At 39.3% G+C, this 18,115-nt stretch overlaps 2 protein-coding genes across 3 annotated transcripts in view; one reads left to right on the top strand and one right to left on the bottom strand.

Moving 5' to 3' along the window:
- ZCCHC17 (zinc finger CCHC-type containing 17) overlaps positions 1–311 on the bottom strand; it is a 40,944-nt gene extending 40,633 nt beyond the window's left edge. Inside the window, exon 1 of one of the 2 annotated variants that reach the window (XM_017678216.3) lies at positions 196–311. The gene's annotated coding sequence lies outside the window, so the exon portion shown is untranslated. The remainder of the gene's footprint in view (positions 1–195) is intronic. The other variant, XM_017678217.3, reaches the window with a different exon arrangement.
- Positions 312–448: 137 nt separating this feature from the next.
- Positions 449–18,115, top strand: part of SNRNP40 (small nuclear ribonucleoprotein U5 subunit 40) — a 29,502-nt gene continuing 11,835 nt past the window's right edge. The window contains exons 1-5 of the mRNA XM_073233543.1: positions 449–662; positions 2,850–2,979; positions 4,337–4,430; positions 5,579–5,744; positions 13,737–13,859. Of these exons, the coding sequence (XP_073089644.1) occupies positions 519–662; positions 2,850–2,979; positions 4,337–4,430; positions 5,579–5,744; positions 13,737–13,859 (657 nt within the window). The 5' untranslated portion in view covers positions 449–518. The remainder of the gene's footprint in view (positions 663–2,849; positions 2,980–4,336; positions 4,431–5,578; positions 5,745–13,736; positions 13,860–18,115) is intronic.

The raw sequence follows: 18,115 nt of genomic DNA, 5'->3' as shown, positions 1-18,115 counted from the left end.
AGCCGCAGAGACCCCAGAGCTCAGCTCCAGCCTAGAAAGGGAACCCAGGCTACTACACACCACAGCTAGCAACTCGGGGCCCGCCTCTGCCCGTTGCAAACCCCCCGCTGAGAAGGGCCAGGCTTAGCCCGCACACAACCGAGGCACCGTCTCCAGATTGCGCAGCCACCCACCCCCGATTTTCCTTTCCCTTACTCTGTGTCAGCTCCTGGTCTTCCAGCCGCAGCATTGCGCGAAACGCCAAAACCCAGTCAGCCTGCTTCCACCCACAAGACACAGCGCGCCTAGGTGGGACTCCAGCTCCATCCACCAATCCTGGAATCGTACTCTCGTGACATCAGGTAAGAACTAACCAATAACAGGACAGTATCCAGGGGGCGGTGCAGAGGGGAGTATTGGAAGCTGACTGGTTTCTCCAAGACGGAAGTTCTGGGGGAAGGACTAAGTCGGACCCAATCGTGCGGTGCTTGAGGGTGTCAGCGCGGTCAGTGGCGGCGCTGAGAAGAGCGGCTGTCGCCATGATAGAGCAGCAGAAACGCAAGGCCCCAGAGTTGCCGCTGGTCCCAGTCAAGCGACAGCGGCATGAGTTGCTTTTGGGAGCGGCGGGGTCGGGTCCCGGCACAGGGCAGCCGCAGGCAGCTCCGGGAGCTTTGCTGCAGGCGGTAAGTGAAGTAGCCGGCGGCCTGCGGCCCTCAGCTCATCTTCCTCTCTCAGAAGGCTGCACCCGGTGGTTCCGCACCGGCCTTTTACCCGCACTGCGGAGACGCAACGAGAAGCTCTACCTGGAGTTAAAGTAAATCAGCACTATAAATCGACAGGCACCCTGCGGATGCTCCATCCGTTTCCCGGTTACATGCCGGTTTTCGGCGTCTGGACGGCCCTGTGAAATGGCATTAGAATTAGTTAGGGACCTTGAGCTCAAAACCAGGACCAGGGCTGTCGCATACTAAATCTTTCAGGGATCCATCATAGAATAAACATTCAGGAAAGTTTGTAGAGTGGAGTAATGGAAGATGAAAGGACGGAAATGAATGATACTTGGTCGCTTTGAGGCTTTGAACAAGTTGCCGTTCCATTTCTCTCTTTGCATTAGTGTTACTAACAACAACCGAATAGTAGCCAGTATTCATTGAGCCCAGTGTACTAAGTGCTTTGTGTATGAAAACTCTGTTAATCTTGGTAACAACTTAAGAGTTAGAAACTTACCCTATTTTGTAACTAGGAAAACAAACTATCCAGTAAGTAATAGAAATATTTTTTAAACCCGGAATCAATGCTTTTAATCATTTCCTGTAAGACAGAGGTAATGGTCACACCACCCCTTTTGTGCTGTTAGACTCAGTGAAGATACGTATGTGTCCCCTTTCTCAGCACCTCAACCAGCTGGTGAGCAAATCCTGGCTCTGTTCTGTCCTCAGAATATATCCCAAATTGCTACCACTTCTGCCACCTCCATCACCAGCTCCTGGTCTAAGCCATTATTATCTCATCTGGCATTTTGCAGTAGGGTCCTAACCCATATTCCTGTTTCTGCTTTTATACCATCAATCTATTTTTCAATCCAGTAGCTGGAGGAATCCTAAACATCAGATCATGTTATTACCCTCTGTTGAAAACTTTCAGTGGCTTTCGACTTGACTCAGAATAGAACCAGAATCTTTACAATCTTTTGCCCTCTTTCCCTTTACCTCTTTGATCTACTAATTTCCTGTTGTTCACACTGCTCCAGGCACACTGGCTTTCCTCGGAAGCCTTGGCATTTTCTGCTCTTTCTACTGGAATGTTCTTCTTCCAAATGTCCACATGGTTTCACACCTCCAAATCTTTGCTCAAATATCACTTTTTCAGAGAGGGCTCTATTTAAGTTGTAATACACTACTCACCATGTTACTGCCTTTTTTTCTGCTTACCACATATCACCATCTATATGTTTTACCTGTTCACTCTTTTCCTCCCTACTTGTCTCCTTCCTTCCCACTAGAACATAAACTCTGTTGTTTATTTTGTTCAATACTGTTTTCCTAGTGCCTAGAACAGTGCTTGGCACATAGTATATTTTGAATAAACAAGTAAGCTGGAAACTGCTGAAGAGATTTGGGGGCTATTGTTCTTTTAACAAGTAAGAATATCAGGTTTTGGTGAATTGCCCAAGCCTAGACTTAGTGTCAAGACCATAAACAAAACTACTTTCCCTAATAATCTGTACTTTTTAGGGTTGTTGGGAAGCTCAGTTCAATCATCCACTCATTAAATGAGCTGGAGAGTGGGAAAACAGTGTTGAATGACAGTCAAGGGCCCTGCACTCACTGAGCTTCTTTACTAGTGGGGAAAAAAGATAAAATATGTAAAGGCATGCATAAGGAAGGTAATTTCAGGTAGTAGTAAGTATGAGGAAATACAGTAGGGTTAATGGAATGCAAAGGGGATGCTTGATGCTGCTTGAGTTTTAGAGATCAAGGAAAGACTTCTGAAGAGGAAACATCTGAAAGCAGCCAAACACAAGAAGATCTAGGGGAAGAGGATTCCTGTCTGGGGCAACAACAAGTGTAAAGATCTTGAGGCAGAAATGAATTAACATAAGCAGTTTGTTAAAATGAGCAATTAAAAATTGGCTATGGGTCAGGAGCACAGTGAGGGAAGAGGAAAGTTAGTATTACAAGTAGACATTGGAAACTTCAATAGTATGACGTTGGAGACATACGGTACGTGAAAGAGTTGCCATTGCCTTATCAGGAGAAATCCACTCAATCATTGTTTCTCTTGTCTTTTCCTCCCACCCTCTGTCCCCCAGTTTTACCTGTCTCCTTTGCCTGTTTGCAGTGACCACCCTGTGCTTCTCTTTTGTTTAGGGGCCTCCAAGGTGTTCCTCCCTTCAAGCCCCAATCATGCTCCTCTCAGGACATGAAGGGGAAGTGTACTGCTGCAAGTTTCACCCCAATGGATCCACCTTAGCATCTGCAGGATTTGACCGACTGATACGTAAGGCATAGTTTTTCAAACTGGAATAATTGCTCTCTGCCAAATAGTGATTAAAACCTTGGTGCCACAGAAAGTATCAGTCTGAGTTGGTCACAGCACAAATTCCATGGCTAATGTGCTAAAAAATAGGATCATGAAAATGCTGCATGATGTTGGGTATAGAACTTAGGATCTATGTGGTAAATACAGGAGGAATTATGTTACCAGCTGGGAAGTGAGTTACTCTAGTTTGAGAATATCTTTCTCTTGAAGGCAAACCTTGAGCTGATTTAGCAAGACAAGAGATCTAGATGTAGTGGAAGTGATGAGGAAAGAGATTACTTTTCCCCAAAGGTGTAAGGCCCTTCTCTGGATCCACTCTCAGAAACTTTAGCATTGGGAAGGAAGTGGGGGGGGACCTAAACTGGCAACTCTCTTGGGTAATTTACCTGTATATCATTAGGATCTGCAATCAGATTCTCAGGTACTAGTCAGGAATACCTAGTTTTAAGAAATAAGTAGAAAAAAATCACTTGGGGGAGTCCTAAGAAAAAGCAAGGGAGAATATGATAAGAAGCAGCTCACTTTTTTCTTCTGGCATCACTTGCCACAGTAAGATGAAAAGAATCCTTTGGCTCTTTGCTTATAACTCTGTACTGCAGGGTGAATGATAACCATCTTTACTGTCTGTTTTGATTTAGGTGTTCTGGTTCTATGATCCTTAACCTTCCTAGTGGCCAAGCATCTGGAAAATTTAGGGATCTTTGCAGAACATCCTTGAATTATTGATTTGCTTAATGTCATCAAACAAACTAAAAACAGTTTTAGCAGCAGAAAAGTAACTACTCTATACATGTACCTTATTATGTATAGAGGTGCTCCTTAGTAACACTCATCAAATTTCACTCCTTGCTTGACCAAGCTACCTGAGGATAGAAACTATATCTATTCACTTAGCTCATTTTACCCCAGCGTCTGGCATGTCATAGGTACTTGGTACATGTGATATGAGTAAATATAAAGTCATAGCCATGTGACCTTCAACTCAATTGTGGTTTCCTAGATTTTCCATAAGTGCCATCATTTTTCATTCTGCTTATACTCAAAGCAGACAAGTAGTAGTGAATGCTAACTTCTTTTAAATTACAAGAAAAAAACTCAAGATTTAAAAAATTATATCCATTAATTAAGTTTTTACCCTTATGAAATACGAAAATCCTGCATTATTTTTGTTTTAATGTCAGGAAAATTGGCCCGCTGGTAGAACCAATAGTGTTCCAAGGGAGTTGTTCTGGTGTATTTATACATATCCTTGCCATGGCCAGTAATGAGTTTTCTTTGCCTAGTAATACTCACAGAACGCTTGTCTCCCTAACAGTGTTGTGGAATGTCTATGGTGACTGTGATAACTATGCGACATTGAAGGGACACAGTGGAGCAGTGATGGAACTACATTATAATACAGATGGCAGGTGAGTATTCCACGTAGCAGAATGATAGCTGCTTCTCATACTAATTCTCCTTGGCATCCTTTCATATTTCATCCTCTCTCAGGAGACCATGCTGTAAAAACTGTTGAATATTGGGTAACTACTTTATTATCCTATCCTTGTCATACCAGGTAAGGTGTTTATTGTTCATGTGTGCATTTATAAAAACATCAGCTCCATCATCTTATATTAACAGCCCAGATAAATTCTTTTTTTAAGATAGAAACCAAATTAATTTTTATATGTGGCAGTTAGCTATATTTATTATAAAGTAATAAAATATTTATTTTGAGAAATCAAAAAAATCAGAAGAATGAAAACGTAGCCCACACTTCTACCACTCCAAACATAATCACTGTTAATACTATGATACATTTTTCTCAAGCCTTTTTCCTACTCAAAACTGTTTGGTTTTTATATATATGTAAGAGCTACATGTTTGATCTTACCTGCTGCTTTTTTCCCTTAATATTGTTCACCTAACATCTGTTTATCATAACATACTATTTATCATAAACATTTTAATGATTGCATGATTTTAGAATAACTAGATAATATAAAAATATGATTACACAGTTAATTAATAGGTATTTTATTAAACATTTGTTTTATACCTCTGACCTCTAAAATCCTAGGGCCTTTGAATCAACTGGTACATAGCCTTGTGTACATCTTTCCTGTTACTATAGAAATTATACTCAGAGGCTAAGTAAAAACTTTGATTTTTAGAGAAAGGGTTAGAGTTATTGTGCCACTGGATTAGGCATTGCCATAGTCTGTCTTCTCTCTGTAGCTGGGAGTGATTAAACATTTCTAAGTGAAAGGATGCTTTATGTGTACAGTGTTGTCTATCATGAGGAAAAGAATAAGAAAGCTACCATTTCAGATGTGTAATATATCATGGGGACTGACAAGGAATTTTATTTTATGTTTCATAGGATAGACTTTGTAACTGGGTCTAGAGCACCAGTAGGATTTTGGTAGGCAGGGGAAGGCATTCCAGCATCATGTGTCAAAACTGTCAGAACACAACATGTTCCTGATCTTGAAGAATATGGCACATTATGGCAAGTGGGAACGCTAGATTACTATTGTTTGTCTTCACTTCGATTTTGTTCTTCCTCTTCTAGCATGCTCTTCTCAGCATCCACAGATAAAACTGTGGCAGTATGGGATAGTGAAACAGGCGAGAGGGTTAAAAGGCTGAAAGGACATACTTCCTTTGTGAATTCCTGTTATCCAGCCAGACGGGGCCCCCAGCTTGTCTGCACTGGCAGTGATGATGGTACGGTTAAGGTGGGTGTTGTCTGTGTTGCCTTTTCTCAGGTGGCATAATGTGAATCCTGTCTTGCTTTCCCACCTGTGCTGTACCTTCCTCTCCACAACTTTGTTTTAGCAGCCATGTCCCAAAGTAAACACTTTTTAAATAAGTTTAAAGTAACTAGGTAGTTTTGCTTTTAAGTATCCTGCAGAATAATATTAGAACTGTATTGAACCATTGTGACTTGGAAAAAAATGGACCACTGGAATTGGAGTCTTGGCTTGGCTGTTTACTTTGTTGTGTGATCTTGGGCAGATCACTCTTCTGATCCTCAGTTTCTCATTTTTCAGAGCAATGACAGTAATATACATGCCTTAGAAAGCTATTGTGAAATTACAGTCAGTATATTTAAAAAAATCAATATGTAGTTTAATAACACAGAATGGGATCTTAAATGTCAATTAGTCCAATAATTTCTAACTTCTGTGTGTATCAGAATCACCTGAGAAACCTGTTCAAAATAAAAAACCTGATTCTGGTTCAGTAGGCCTGGAATGGGATTTTTTTTTTAATTAAGACTATTTTTAAGAACAGTTTCAGCTTCATGGCAAAACTGAGAGGAAGGTACAGAAGTTTCTCATATACCCACTGCCCTTATGTATGCATAGCCTCCCCTAAACCAATGTCCCCCACCAGAATGGTACACCTGTTAAAATTTATAAACCTACATCAACACATCATAATCAAAGACCATAGTTTATATTAGGGTTCACTTCTGGTGGTGTACATTCTGTTGGTTTGGACAAATGTATAACGACATGTATCCATCACTGTGGTTTCATACAGAGTATTTTCAGCCACCTAAATCCTCTTGCTCTGTTCATCCCTCCCAACTCTGGACAACCACTAATCATTCACTGTCTCCGTAGCTTTGCTTTTTCCAGAATGACATGGAGTTACACAATATGTAGCCTTTTCAGTTGACATCTTTCACTTAGTAATGTGCATTTATGGTTCTTTCATGTCTTTTCATGGTTTGATAGCTCATTTCTTCTTAGCACATTCCTTTGTCTTAAAGTACCACAGTTTATCCATTCTACTGAAGGACATCTTGATTGGTTACTTCCAAGAGTTGGTCATTATGAATAAAGCTGCTATAAACATCCATGTACAGTTTTTTGTGTGGATTTAAGTCTTCAGCTCCTTTGGGTAAATAGCAAGGAGTGTGATTGCTGGATCATATGGTAAGAGTATGTTTAGTTTTGTGCAAAATTGCCAGTTTGTCTTCTAAATTGACTATACCATTTGCATTCCCACCAGCGGTGAATAAAAGTCCCTGTTGCTCCATATCTTCATCATTTGGTGTTGTCAGTGTTTCTGATTTTGGCTTCTCTAATAGTTGTATAGTAGTTTCGCCTCATTGGTTTAACTTGCATTTCCCTGATGACATACAACGTGAAGCATCTTTTCATACGCTTTTTGTCATCTCTATAACTTCCTTGATAAGGTATCTGTTAAGGTCTTTAGCTCATTTTTTAATTGTGATCTCATCTAGCTTCCTTATTTTAAATTGAGGAAAATGCTCAGAAATAGTAACTTATTTCAAGGGCACCCAAGGCCATATTGCATTGTTTATTTATAAATGGTACCAACCATTTTACTCTTTCTTTGGCACTAGTTTTGGACTCTGGATGGTATTTCATGGTTAAACAGGGAAGTACTTCAAAGGGGTACATCTGAGAAACCACACTAAACTTGTGATTGTTGCTTTTGTAAAAGAATGTTTTTTTTTTCTTCAATAAGGGTGTGACACTGACATAGTGGATTATATGCTTTGAGATGTTTTTCTACTAAATGGCTTTTATAATAAACCTAATCACCTGGGGCCCTTTGATGCTTGGCTAGGTGGAGATCTGTGGTTTAAGAATGATTCCAAAGCCCAGAGCTCCAATCCTGGTCTCCTATAGAGAGTCTTAACAGTAGCTGATTTGCTAGTTGGCACTTGAAAGGCAGTAAAACATGAGAATGCCCTAATGCATTTTGTTAACATTTGTTGAGGGCCTGCTATAATAAACATCTAGGAACTTACTCTTGTTGAGTTCCAGTTTTCCTTCCTTTTACCTTTTTTCTCACTTTCATTTTGTCTTTTCTTCTCTTCCCTCATGTTTATCTTTTTGTCTCTTCTTAGCTTTTTCTTTTTCTACTACCTTTCATTGTGAATATATGTCTTTTCTGTTCTTTCCTTCTTTCAGTTCTTCTCTTCTTCCTTAAATGTGGTTTGAAATAATTATTTTAACTTTAACTCAAGGTTAAAGCTATTTTACCTCAAGGTAATTTTTTTTTATGTGAAGTATGTCACATCACCTAAAGATGACTACTTTTTAACCAGTTTCTTATTTTTAATTTCAACATACTATTTATAATTCTGCTTCATTGAACAGCCTTTTACGTACGTCTTTTAGTTGCTTGTCAAGTTGAAATGCTTTGTTGTTGTTTTCTGTTAGTAGATTGGTAAGTATAGGAATAACCTCTGCCTACCTAAGGGGGAAATGTCAGGTCACTTTTTACTTGTCAGAGTTCTCAACAGAAGTAAACGTTATAGTACTTGCATTTTTAGTCTAGAAGTGGCATCCTGGGTAACAACCATACCGGTAGTTTCCAAACTCTTTTTAGCCAATTCATTCTTTCTTCTAAAAAAGCAATAAGTAATCATATGTACATATGTGTATGTGATTCCCTTACCAATTATATATATGTACATAATTGTCCCCTTTCACAAACAGTCTTAGGGCCATTACACAGACCAAAGCAGAGAAGGTGTTTGGTACAGAGATGGGGAATGAGCTGAAGTGGCCCAGAGTAGGGTATCTGAGCCCAAGCGAGGTAAGGAGAGCATCAGCAGAGGTTGGGGGCAGTCTGTTGTAGACAGATGGGGACTGTCTACAGAGTCTACTATAGTAGACTGTCTACAGACTGTCTACTATAATACAGAGTAGGTAGCCCAGTGTGGGAAATTGGAGAGGGAGCAGCCCAGCATGGAGAGTCAGTGCCCTAGCAGGTAAAAGGATCATTTACACGTTGGTGGGAGAGACCATGGGTGTCAGAGCCTGTGCTGAATGCATCCACACAGGGTGGGAGCAGTTCAGGTTGAGTCTGAGGCTGAGCAGGTTGAGGTCGGCATCCCTGGGGAAGCCTGGAGAGGTGTATTTGAGCCAGAGCAGAGTGAAGAGGGCATTCACACAGAGGAGGGAGTCCCCAGAGAGTCAGCACAGAATGGGAACCACAGTTCAAATATGGAAAGGAGGACACCTATGCAGGAGAAGGATGGAAGAGGATATGGGAGACTAGTTCCATACAGAAAGCTTAATCAACTAAGTTAATATAGTAAGTATAATGGGAGGCAGATTTCTCACTGTCAGAGAAAGAAGTTGGCAGTACAGAAAGAGCTAAAATGCATCTTGTGTTGGTATCAAATTAGAAGCATCAGTGTAAACTCGTGATATTCAATATATAAACAGATGAGTATGGGGGAAATGGTGTAAACGTGTGTTGTAGGTGTGTGCGTGTGCCTATATATGAATATATTTCCCAACTACACTGAGTGTTTAGGAACAACAGTACCCCAACAGCAATTAGCACATTGACTGCCAAAAAACAACTTAGTCAAATGATCAAATTGAGCATCACTGGTAATGGAACAAATCAAAATGGAACTACTCAATAAGGTAGAGTAAAAATGCAGCACCACTTCCGTGATATTCCTGACAGAGGTGTGTAACTTGAACCTAATTATGAGGAAACATCAGAGAAACTCAAAGTGAGGACATTGTACAAAATACCCATCCTGTAACTTTGAGAAGTGTCAAGGTCATAAAACTTAAGGAAAGTCTGAGAAACTCTTCCAGGCTGAAGGAGGCTAAAGAAATGTGACAGCTAAACTCCATACATGATTCCAAACTGAATCTTTTGGCAATAAAAGACATTATTGAGGCACCACTAAAAGTGGTGAGACTTTAATCAAATCTGAGGATCAGATGGTAGTAAAATACCAGTGTTAATTTCTTCATTCTGATAGTTGTGTTGAGATTATGTAGGAGAACATCTTTAGGGGACAAATGCACTGAATTATTTAGGAGTGATGGGGCAATATGTCAGCAACTCTTAAATGATTTAGGCAAAAAAATGTCCTCTTTTACTTCCAACTTTTTTTATAAGTTCGTGAATATTTCAAAGTAAATTCTTAAAAATGATGGTTTTCTGGAAAATCCTAAAATATTTGAACCAAACCTTAAATGGCTACCAAAGCTTTTAAGGTTAGTTTGACCTGAAAAGAGGATATCTGTTAAGACAAAGATTGTGGTAAGTCTAGATTATCAAGGCCTTGAATTCCAAGCTAAGCAGTTTGGATTTGATTCTATAGTGAGAGGGGTTGATGGACAGGGGTTCGCTGTTGGGTCTCTAGAATAAGAAGAGTGACCCACTCTTTTTGGACCATTTTTCTGAGTAACTAAACCTAGCCTTTTTAGCTCCTATTTCCATGAATAATGTAGAAACTACCTGCCATCCTAAACCATGAGAATTAGGAGGAAGAGGCATCTTCGCACATATACAACTCAGATTTTTGTCTACCACAGGATTGAATTTAAACCCATGGCCTTTGCTAAGATTCCATGGCTGATCCCTTTCTTTTTTACGACAACCCTGAACAATTTGGAATATGGTCATCCCAAAGTCTTTCTCTTCTGAATGAAATGAACGGACTCTTCAAACATTTCCTCATGTGTTACCCCTTCAGGTCTGTCAGTTACTTATTGAAACATCTCTAAGCACTCTCTGTTATCCACACTTCAAAAATATGGACCCATATTTTATTATATAAGTTCATTTTTTTAGTTACAGTACGGAGTTCTAGAGTTAATTATACCTAATCTTCATCTTCTTTCCTCTCTATTATTAATTAATCAAGCAGCCATTAAAAATAAGTGTTAGTTGACTTTTTAAAACAACTTATGTTACTTTAGTAATTATAAGAAATTTCACACATTTAATACTTTTAAGGTAATACAACATTAACCTAACAGAACCAGACAGCACTAAATTCTAGTCCTTGTTTTACTGTTGACTTGCTGGGTATTCTTCATCAAGTTAGTCCTTCTTTGTGCTTTAGTTTCCTCACCTATAAAAGCTGGGGTTAAACTAGAAGGTCTAATTAAGCACAGTAACTTTTAAACATTTTTTTATCACAACACACATTAAGGAAACATTTTATAGTATGACCTGGTATATATGTCCCTCAATAGTCATTTACAAACCAACCCTTTCTATATGTGACATTCTCTCTCTTAAAATTTTTTCAAGATAAATTCATACAACATAAAATTCCTGATTTTAATCGTTTTAGAAAATGTTCAGTTCTGTGGCTTTTAGAGCATTCACAGTGTTGTGTGAACAGCACCACAATCCAATACCAGAGCATTTTCATCACCCCCAAAAAGAAGCCCTGCACCCATTAAGCAGTCACTACTTTTCCCTGCCTTTCCAGCCCCTTGCAGCCACTAATCTATGTGCTGTCACTATGGACTTGCCTATTCTGGATATTTCATATAAATAGAATCACAGAATATATGGCCTTTTGTGTACAGCTTCTTTCACTTAGCATAATGTTTTCAGGGTTCCTCCATGTTGAAGCATGTAGCAATACTTCGTTCCTTTTTATGGCTAAATAATATTCCATCATAAGAATATACCACCTTTTGTTTATCCGTTCATCAGTTGATGAATATGGGATTTCTACTTTTTTAACTATAACGAATCATGCTGCTATAAACATTCATGTACAAATTTTTGTTTTGAACACCTGTTTTCATTTCTGTTGGGTATATATCTAGGAGTGGGATTGCTGAGTCATGTGGTAATTCAGTGTTTTAACTTGTCGGGGGAACATCCAGACTTTTCCACAACAGCCACGTCATTTTATATTCCCACTGGCAATCCATGAAGGTTATAATTTCTCCACATCCCCACTTGTTATTTCTGTGTGTGTGTGCACATGTGTGTGTTTTAATTATAACTTTCCTAGTGAGGATGAAGTGATATCTAATTACTGTTTTAGTTTGTATTGCCTAAATGACTTATGGTGTTGAGCACTTTTTCATTGTGTGTCTGCTGAAAAGAAGTGTTTTTTCAGGTCCTTTGCCCCTTTTTTAATTGGGTTCCTTGTATTTTTGTTGTTTAGTTTTCAGAGTTCTTTATTGTGGATACTAGACCTTTATTAGATACATGATTTGCAAATACTTTCTCCCACTTTCAGTTGTCTTCATTTTCCTGATACTGTCCTTTAATGTACAAAAGTTTTAAAAATTTTTTATAAACTCTAATTTATCTTTTTTCTTTTGTCACTTGTGCTTTTGGTGTCATATCTAATAATTCATTGCCAAATCCAAGGTCATGAAGATTTACCCCTCTTTTTTCTTCTAAGAATTTTATAGTTTCAGTGTTTACATTAGGTCTTTGATTTACATCGAGTAAATTTTTATGGTGTGAGGTAAGGGTCTAGCTTCATTCTTTCGCATGTGGTTATCCAGTTGTCCCAGCATCATTCGTTGAAGGACTGCTAATTTCTTTTTGCTTCTTTCACACCTTATAATTCTTTGTTGAAAACTGGACATTTGAATATTACAATGTGGCAGCTCTGAAAATTAGGTGCTCCCCAGGGTTTATAGTTGCTGCTTGTTGCAGCTTGTTATTTAGTGAGTTTTCTCAACTAATTTTGTAAAGTCTGTATTTTTTGTCATGTGTTGCCACTGAAGTATCTGTTTCAGTAGCTAAGTGGTTTGCTAACAATTTGTCAGAGATTTCTCTTATCACATGGGGGGATAAAAAACTCTCAGATCTTTGCAGATTGGCTGTGTGTGTGTGTTGGGGCCTGCCTTCACCTGTCAGCCAGGCAGTTTACAACTTTGCATTAGCCTTTACTTACTGCTCATGCAGAGCCTGAAGGTCAGCAAGAGGTAAGAGCTTGGGCCTTCTCAGGTCTTTTCTGAACATGTGTCCAGCCCTAGGCCTGCAAGTGACCTTCTAGAGTTCCAGGAATATGTCAGAATTTTTCAAAGCCCTAAATGTCTCATTCCTTAACCTTTTTTCCCAAGTTTTTTTGGTTTGTCTGTTGTTTGTCCCAGCTGTTACCCCTTGCCCCAGCCAGCAGAGGCTGATATACTTGCTTTTAAATGTCTTGGACAAATGCTCTTGCCATGGGAGAGTTTCAGCTTAGGCAAAATACAGTCAGACCCTTCAGGTAGCCTCCAGACAGGTAAAAATAAACACAATTCTTTGAGAATAAAGAATAAGGCCTATTCTGCTCCCTCTGGTACTAGGAATATCTATGCTGGGGATGTGGGCTGTTGTCTTCAAAGCTATTGCTGAGTGGGGATGGAGCCAGGGTAAGTTAAAACCCACAAAACTCTCTTTCTAAGAGTTGTGTGTTTTTTTCTTATTCTTTACTTGGTTGCTATAAACTTTTGATTATTTTTTAGAGTAGTGATACTGCCAGTTTTTTTGCCAGATTCACTCTGCTTCTGTAGAGGGACAGTCTTTTGGCATTCCCTGCTCTGACATTTTCACTGATGTAACCTTCTCTCTCTATATATATTTTAATGCAAGTTGTAGCCCATTAATAAGTTAGGGTCTACATTTCGAAAACACTGATCTAATATCCTTGCTGTGCTAAGAACATATGAACTAAGCAAACAGAGCATTTCTACTCTAAGGGCATGTTGAATAACTTTTTTTCAAATTAACAAAGGAGTTTGAAAATATAACCAAAGTGATTTTGTCCCACCAACCTTCAGATATGTTGGCAAAATTGTGGTCACTTCTCATCATGTTACTAGGATATCCAGACAAGTTTCTGAATGGGAGCCCTATTAAAAATAGGTTCACCTCCACAAAGTCCTTGGTCTTAGGGTTGTGCTGTGCAAATTACTTCTTAGAGTGATGTTACTATAGACTTTCCTGTTCCTCTGCTTCAGCTTTGGGACATCCGGAAAAAAGCGGCCATCCAGACATTTCAGAACACCTACCAGGTGTTAGCTGTGACCTTCAATGACACAAGTGATCAGATTATTTCTGGTGGAATAGACAACGATATCAAGGTATGTTTGGTGTTTATGTTACGTTTCCCTTTCACCTGTCTCCACTCACAATGGTGAATCTTTTGAATCTCTCAGATTGTAGTAGCTGTGCATGCTATACCTACCAAAAACGAATATAGTAACTTAGATCTTGTTTTCTTTTTGCCCTATCCTCATTGACTTCCTAAGTCAAGGCTTGCAGTACAGCTCATTGCCCTCAGGGCCCAGGCAGTTAATGTGAAGTGTGAAGTCCTTCTGTGGGGACTGTGACCATGAAGAGTGCATTCCCTGCCTAAAGACATTTGAAACCATTTTCTTTTTGAACTGGGTTGATCTAATGAGATAGCAGTGAATCTGTTTATGACTCTCTGACCTCTCAGCATGTCTTTGTTTTTGAGACTATGGAAAGGAAGTTTTGGGGAGTCTAGAGTTAAGAATGAGAAAGGTAATGATGCTGGAGAAAGAGGCAGTAGGCCATGTAACAGTACAGAGCAGCCCAGGCTTTCAAGTAATTGACTTGGGTTCTAATGTCAGCTCCACAATTTTCTATTTTTTGTTACTTCAAACAAGTTCTTTAATTTCTTTAAGCCTCTCTTTTCCCATGTGTGCAGCAGATATAATAACATCTACCTCATAGGGTTGTTGGCGGGATTAAATGAGCCTAATGCATTAGAGCCCCCAGCAGAGGTTCTGGACATAGCAAGTGCCAGTAAATGTGAAGTATTCTTGGCTGGGGGGAGGGGAGACTTCACAGTTTGTGTCTACTTTTATTTATTGGCTTTATCTCAAAGACTGACTTTATTTTCTGCTTTATTGTGAGATTGGTAACTGTGGGATAAATATTCAACTTCTTTGTTGTCTCTGCCTAGAAGTTATACTGTATTCCCTCCTTGCTGCCTTTGCTGTCACTATGGATGAAATACCCTTGCTTTTGTCTAAAGGTGGTCCCTTAAAAAGAAGGATTTCAACTCTTTTTCTTGTCTCTGGGTCCTCGTGCCATCATTTTTCCTAGATCCTGTATTTTCAACCTCCTCTTCTGCTTTCATCTTACCAGTATTTTATCCTGCTCATATCTTGGGGGCAGGGCAGGTATCTTCTTTCAACTCCACATCCTCTTATTGCCCTGTCAGTCTTGCCCTTTACAGCCAAACTTCTTAAAAGATGATGATCGTGGTGGTGATGATAACAATGTTTTCACCATCCTCTAACACTTTACATAGTGCTTACTTTGTACTATGTACAAAGTACAGGTGTTCTTAGAGCTTTACATTATTAAAACATATAAGCTGCACAATAACCCTATGAAATAAGTACAATTAGTGCCATTTTACAGGTGAAGAAACTGAGCTAAGAGAGGCACAGTTTAACCCAAGGTTGTATAGCTAATAAGTGATGAATCTCAGTTCACATCCCAGTTTGGTTCCAGAGTCATGCTCCTAAAACCTATGAGAAATCCCCCGAATATTTTTCTACATTCACTGTCTTCATTTCCTTACCTTCCTTTATCAATTCATATCTCCTGATCACTCCTCAACAGTCTGTTTCTGCTTCCATTGTTTCATTGACACTGTTTTCTTCAGGGTCACCAATGATCTCTCTCTCTTGCTAAATCCATTAGATCCTTTTAGTCTCTTTTTCCTTACTGGCTGTGACAAGATACTCTCCTACCTCTCTGGCATATCCTTCTCAGATATCTGCAAGCTATTCTATGCATTCTTTAAGTGCCATTATTCCCCAAGGTTCTTTCCTAGCTGCTCTTCTCACTATATACCTTTTCCTTGGACAGTTCTCATCTACTTCCCTGACTTTAGCTGTCATCTCTAATTCCCAGTCCAGATCTTTAGCTCCAGACTCCTGTATACAACCAGCTACTTAGCATCCCCCACTTGAATGTCTCATACTTCAAAATTTAAACTTCATTTCCAAAATTTAACTTCCCATCCCTTTTCCACTTTACATGGAGAATGTGGAATCAGAACATGAGAACTTAATTAGATCATCTTAATAGCTAATGCCTTATTTCTCAGAGTGAAGTTTGGGAACTCACTAGCACTAGAATCACTTGAGGGCTTTTTATACACATGAAAGTAGATAAGTGTCACTAAGCTATGATAATTTTCATACTTTTAAAATTACTATTATTTAAATTTACATACAGTTAACTTTTTTAAATGTACAGTTCTATGAATTTTAATTTTTGTATAGATTGATGTAACTGCCACAGAGTACAGAGCTATCACCTCCCAAAATTTTACAGTGCTCCTGTGTCAAGCCTAGTCCCCATCCCTAACCCCTACCAGCTACTAATGATTTGCCCTATAATTCCTTTTCTAGAATATTATATAAATGGAATCATGTAACCTTTGAGACTGTATATAGACAGTGTGTAACCTTTTGAGACTGGCTTCTCTTATTGAAACTATAAAAATGTGGTACCCTTACCTCCACTGTGAGGACAGACTGGCCTGGAAGAGCCTGGTTTTTGTTTGCTTCTCAGGCCGTCCAGCAGCACTGCACGTTCCAAGAAAGGAGAAACGAATAAGGGATGGGAGCCCCATTTCACAATCTGTGGTGAACAAATCTGTGTCTGCTGGTGAGCAAAAATTCTGATCCTGCCTGTGCCGTTCCTGCCAGCTCTTGGATTGTCTTCACGGGAATAGGATTGTGGAGTTAGGAAGTGAATAAAAGAAGATGATGTGCCCCTGCTTGATGGCCTTTAAGGTCCAGCTAGCAGTTTTTTGGCATTTTTTGTGATCCTGAGCTCTAGTCAGAATGGCAGTTTAGTTGATTCTTTGGGGTTTTTTAATATAGTAAGAGAACAGATAGATCCTCATTGATATCCAGCCTCTTCTCTCATCCCTTCAGTTATCTGGGCCACAAGGATCTTTCTAAATCAGTTCTGACCAATTCATTTCACTACGCTCTTTCTGTAGTTCCCCAGTGAGGGAGATAAAGTCCAACCCAGGCATTCAAAATCTTTCAATCATTGTCTGCTGCCTCTCTTTGCCTAATTTCCTACAATCCAGCTTTTTTTTTTAATGCCTCTGCTTTCACACATTATCTTTGCCTTAGAATACCCTTCTACTTTGTCTAAGTAAAAAACACCTCTTTCTCCTTCCATACCCTGGTCAAGCACTTCATTCTCTGTGCAACCTTCCCTTTCTCACTCCTATTCCTGTCCCACAGGAGAGTTAACCCCTCTGCCCTCTTTGCTGTTGCACCTTGTACAGACCTCTCGTCAGTCGTTTACATGTCTGTTTTCCTTAATAGACTCAATGCTCCTTGAAAGCAGGGACTGTCTTTTTATCCCCACCAGTGCCTGCCACCAACCAGATTCCCAAGTGTTCACTCAGCAGCCAATTAGGACATTTGAAAAATGCTTACATTAGTGCCCTACCCAGTCTTTCTGTGGCAAGTCCCAGATATGTTTTGGCTCAGCACAAACAACACATGCAGGCCTCAAGGAGAAAACTCTGGAAATAGCACCCAAGGGCCGCGAGGGATGGTGAATTGCATTCTCTCTTGAAAAGCTTAAGATTTCAACAATGCCTTCTCTTAAGAGGAAGAACAATAACCTGAACAAAAATGTCCACCACTTCAAGCTTTCCTAATTATTGAGGCAGCAAACATTCTGACAGATATGATTGTATATAAAGTGTGTTGGGTTCCACACATGAATGAGTTATTGACAGGGAAAGTAGAGTTGTCTGCCTTATGTATTGCTTTGACATAGAACACCGAACTCATTTCTAGATGAGTAAAGTGCCTTGCTTAAAGGGACAGTAAATTATTTTCATTTATAAGAACTATAGCAATATTTAATTGAATTTAGAGGAAATTTTGTATAATACTGATGACCTTAACAAAATTGCTGTTCTTTTTCCATGACATTCCAGACCATTTTTATTTGCTTTAATATGTTTTTTACATAGTTGCAGTCTGTAAATATAAATACTGTTTTGTATTTCCTTAATAGCTTATTATATAAACATTTTAAATTCGATCTTCACAGTTATTTTTAGCAAAGTCGCTTAATAATAGCAGTTACTGAGGGCCTGCTGTGTACCAGGCATATGCTAAGGATTCTGTTTGTAATCCTCACAGTAGCCCTAAGGACTAAATGTATCCCCATCTTACAGACCAGAAGCAGGCTCAGGGGGTTAGTGGCCCAATAATACACAATTCTTAAGATGAAAAGACTGGTTCAGTCTGACCCTATATCCCTACTCTTCCTCTGATACTGTCGCTAGCATGAGAATTCATAGTATTGCAATGTG

The sequence above is a fragment of the Manis javanica genome, chromosome 4, assembly GCF_040802235.1.
Source record: "Manis javanica isolate MJ-LG chromosome 4, MJ_LKY, whole genome shotgun sequence".
Lineage (NCBI taxonomy): Eukaryota > Metazoa > Chordata > Mammalia > Pholidota > Manidae > Manis > Manis javanica.
Note: the sequence above shows the minus strand (reverse complement) of the source record. Positions and strands in the feature narration are given on the sequence as shown.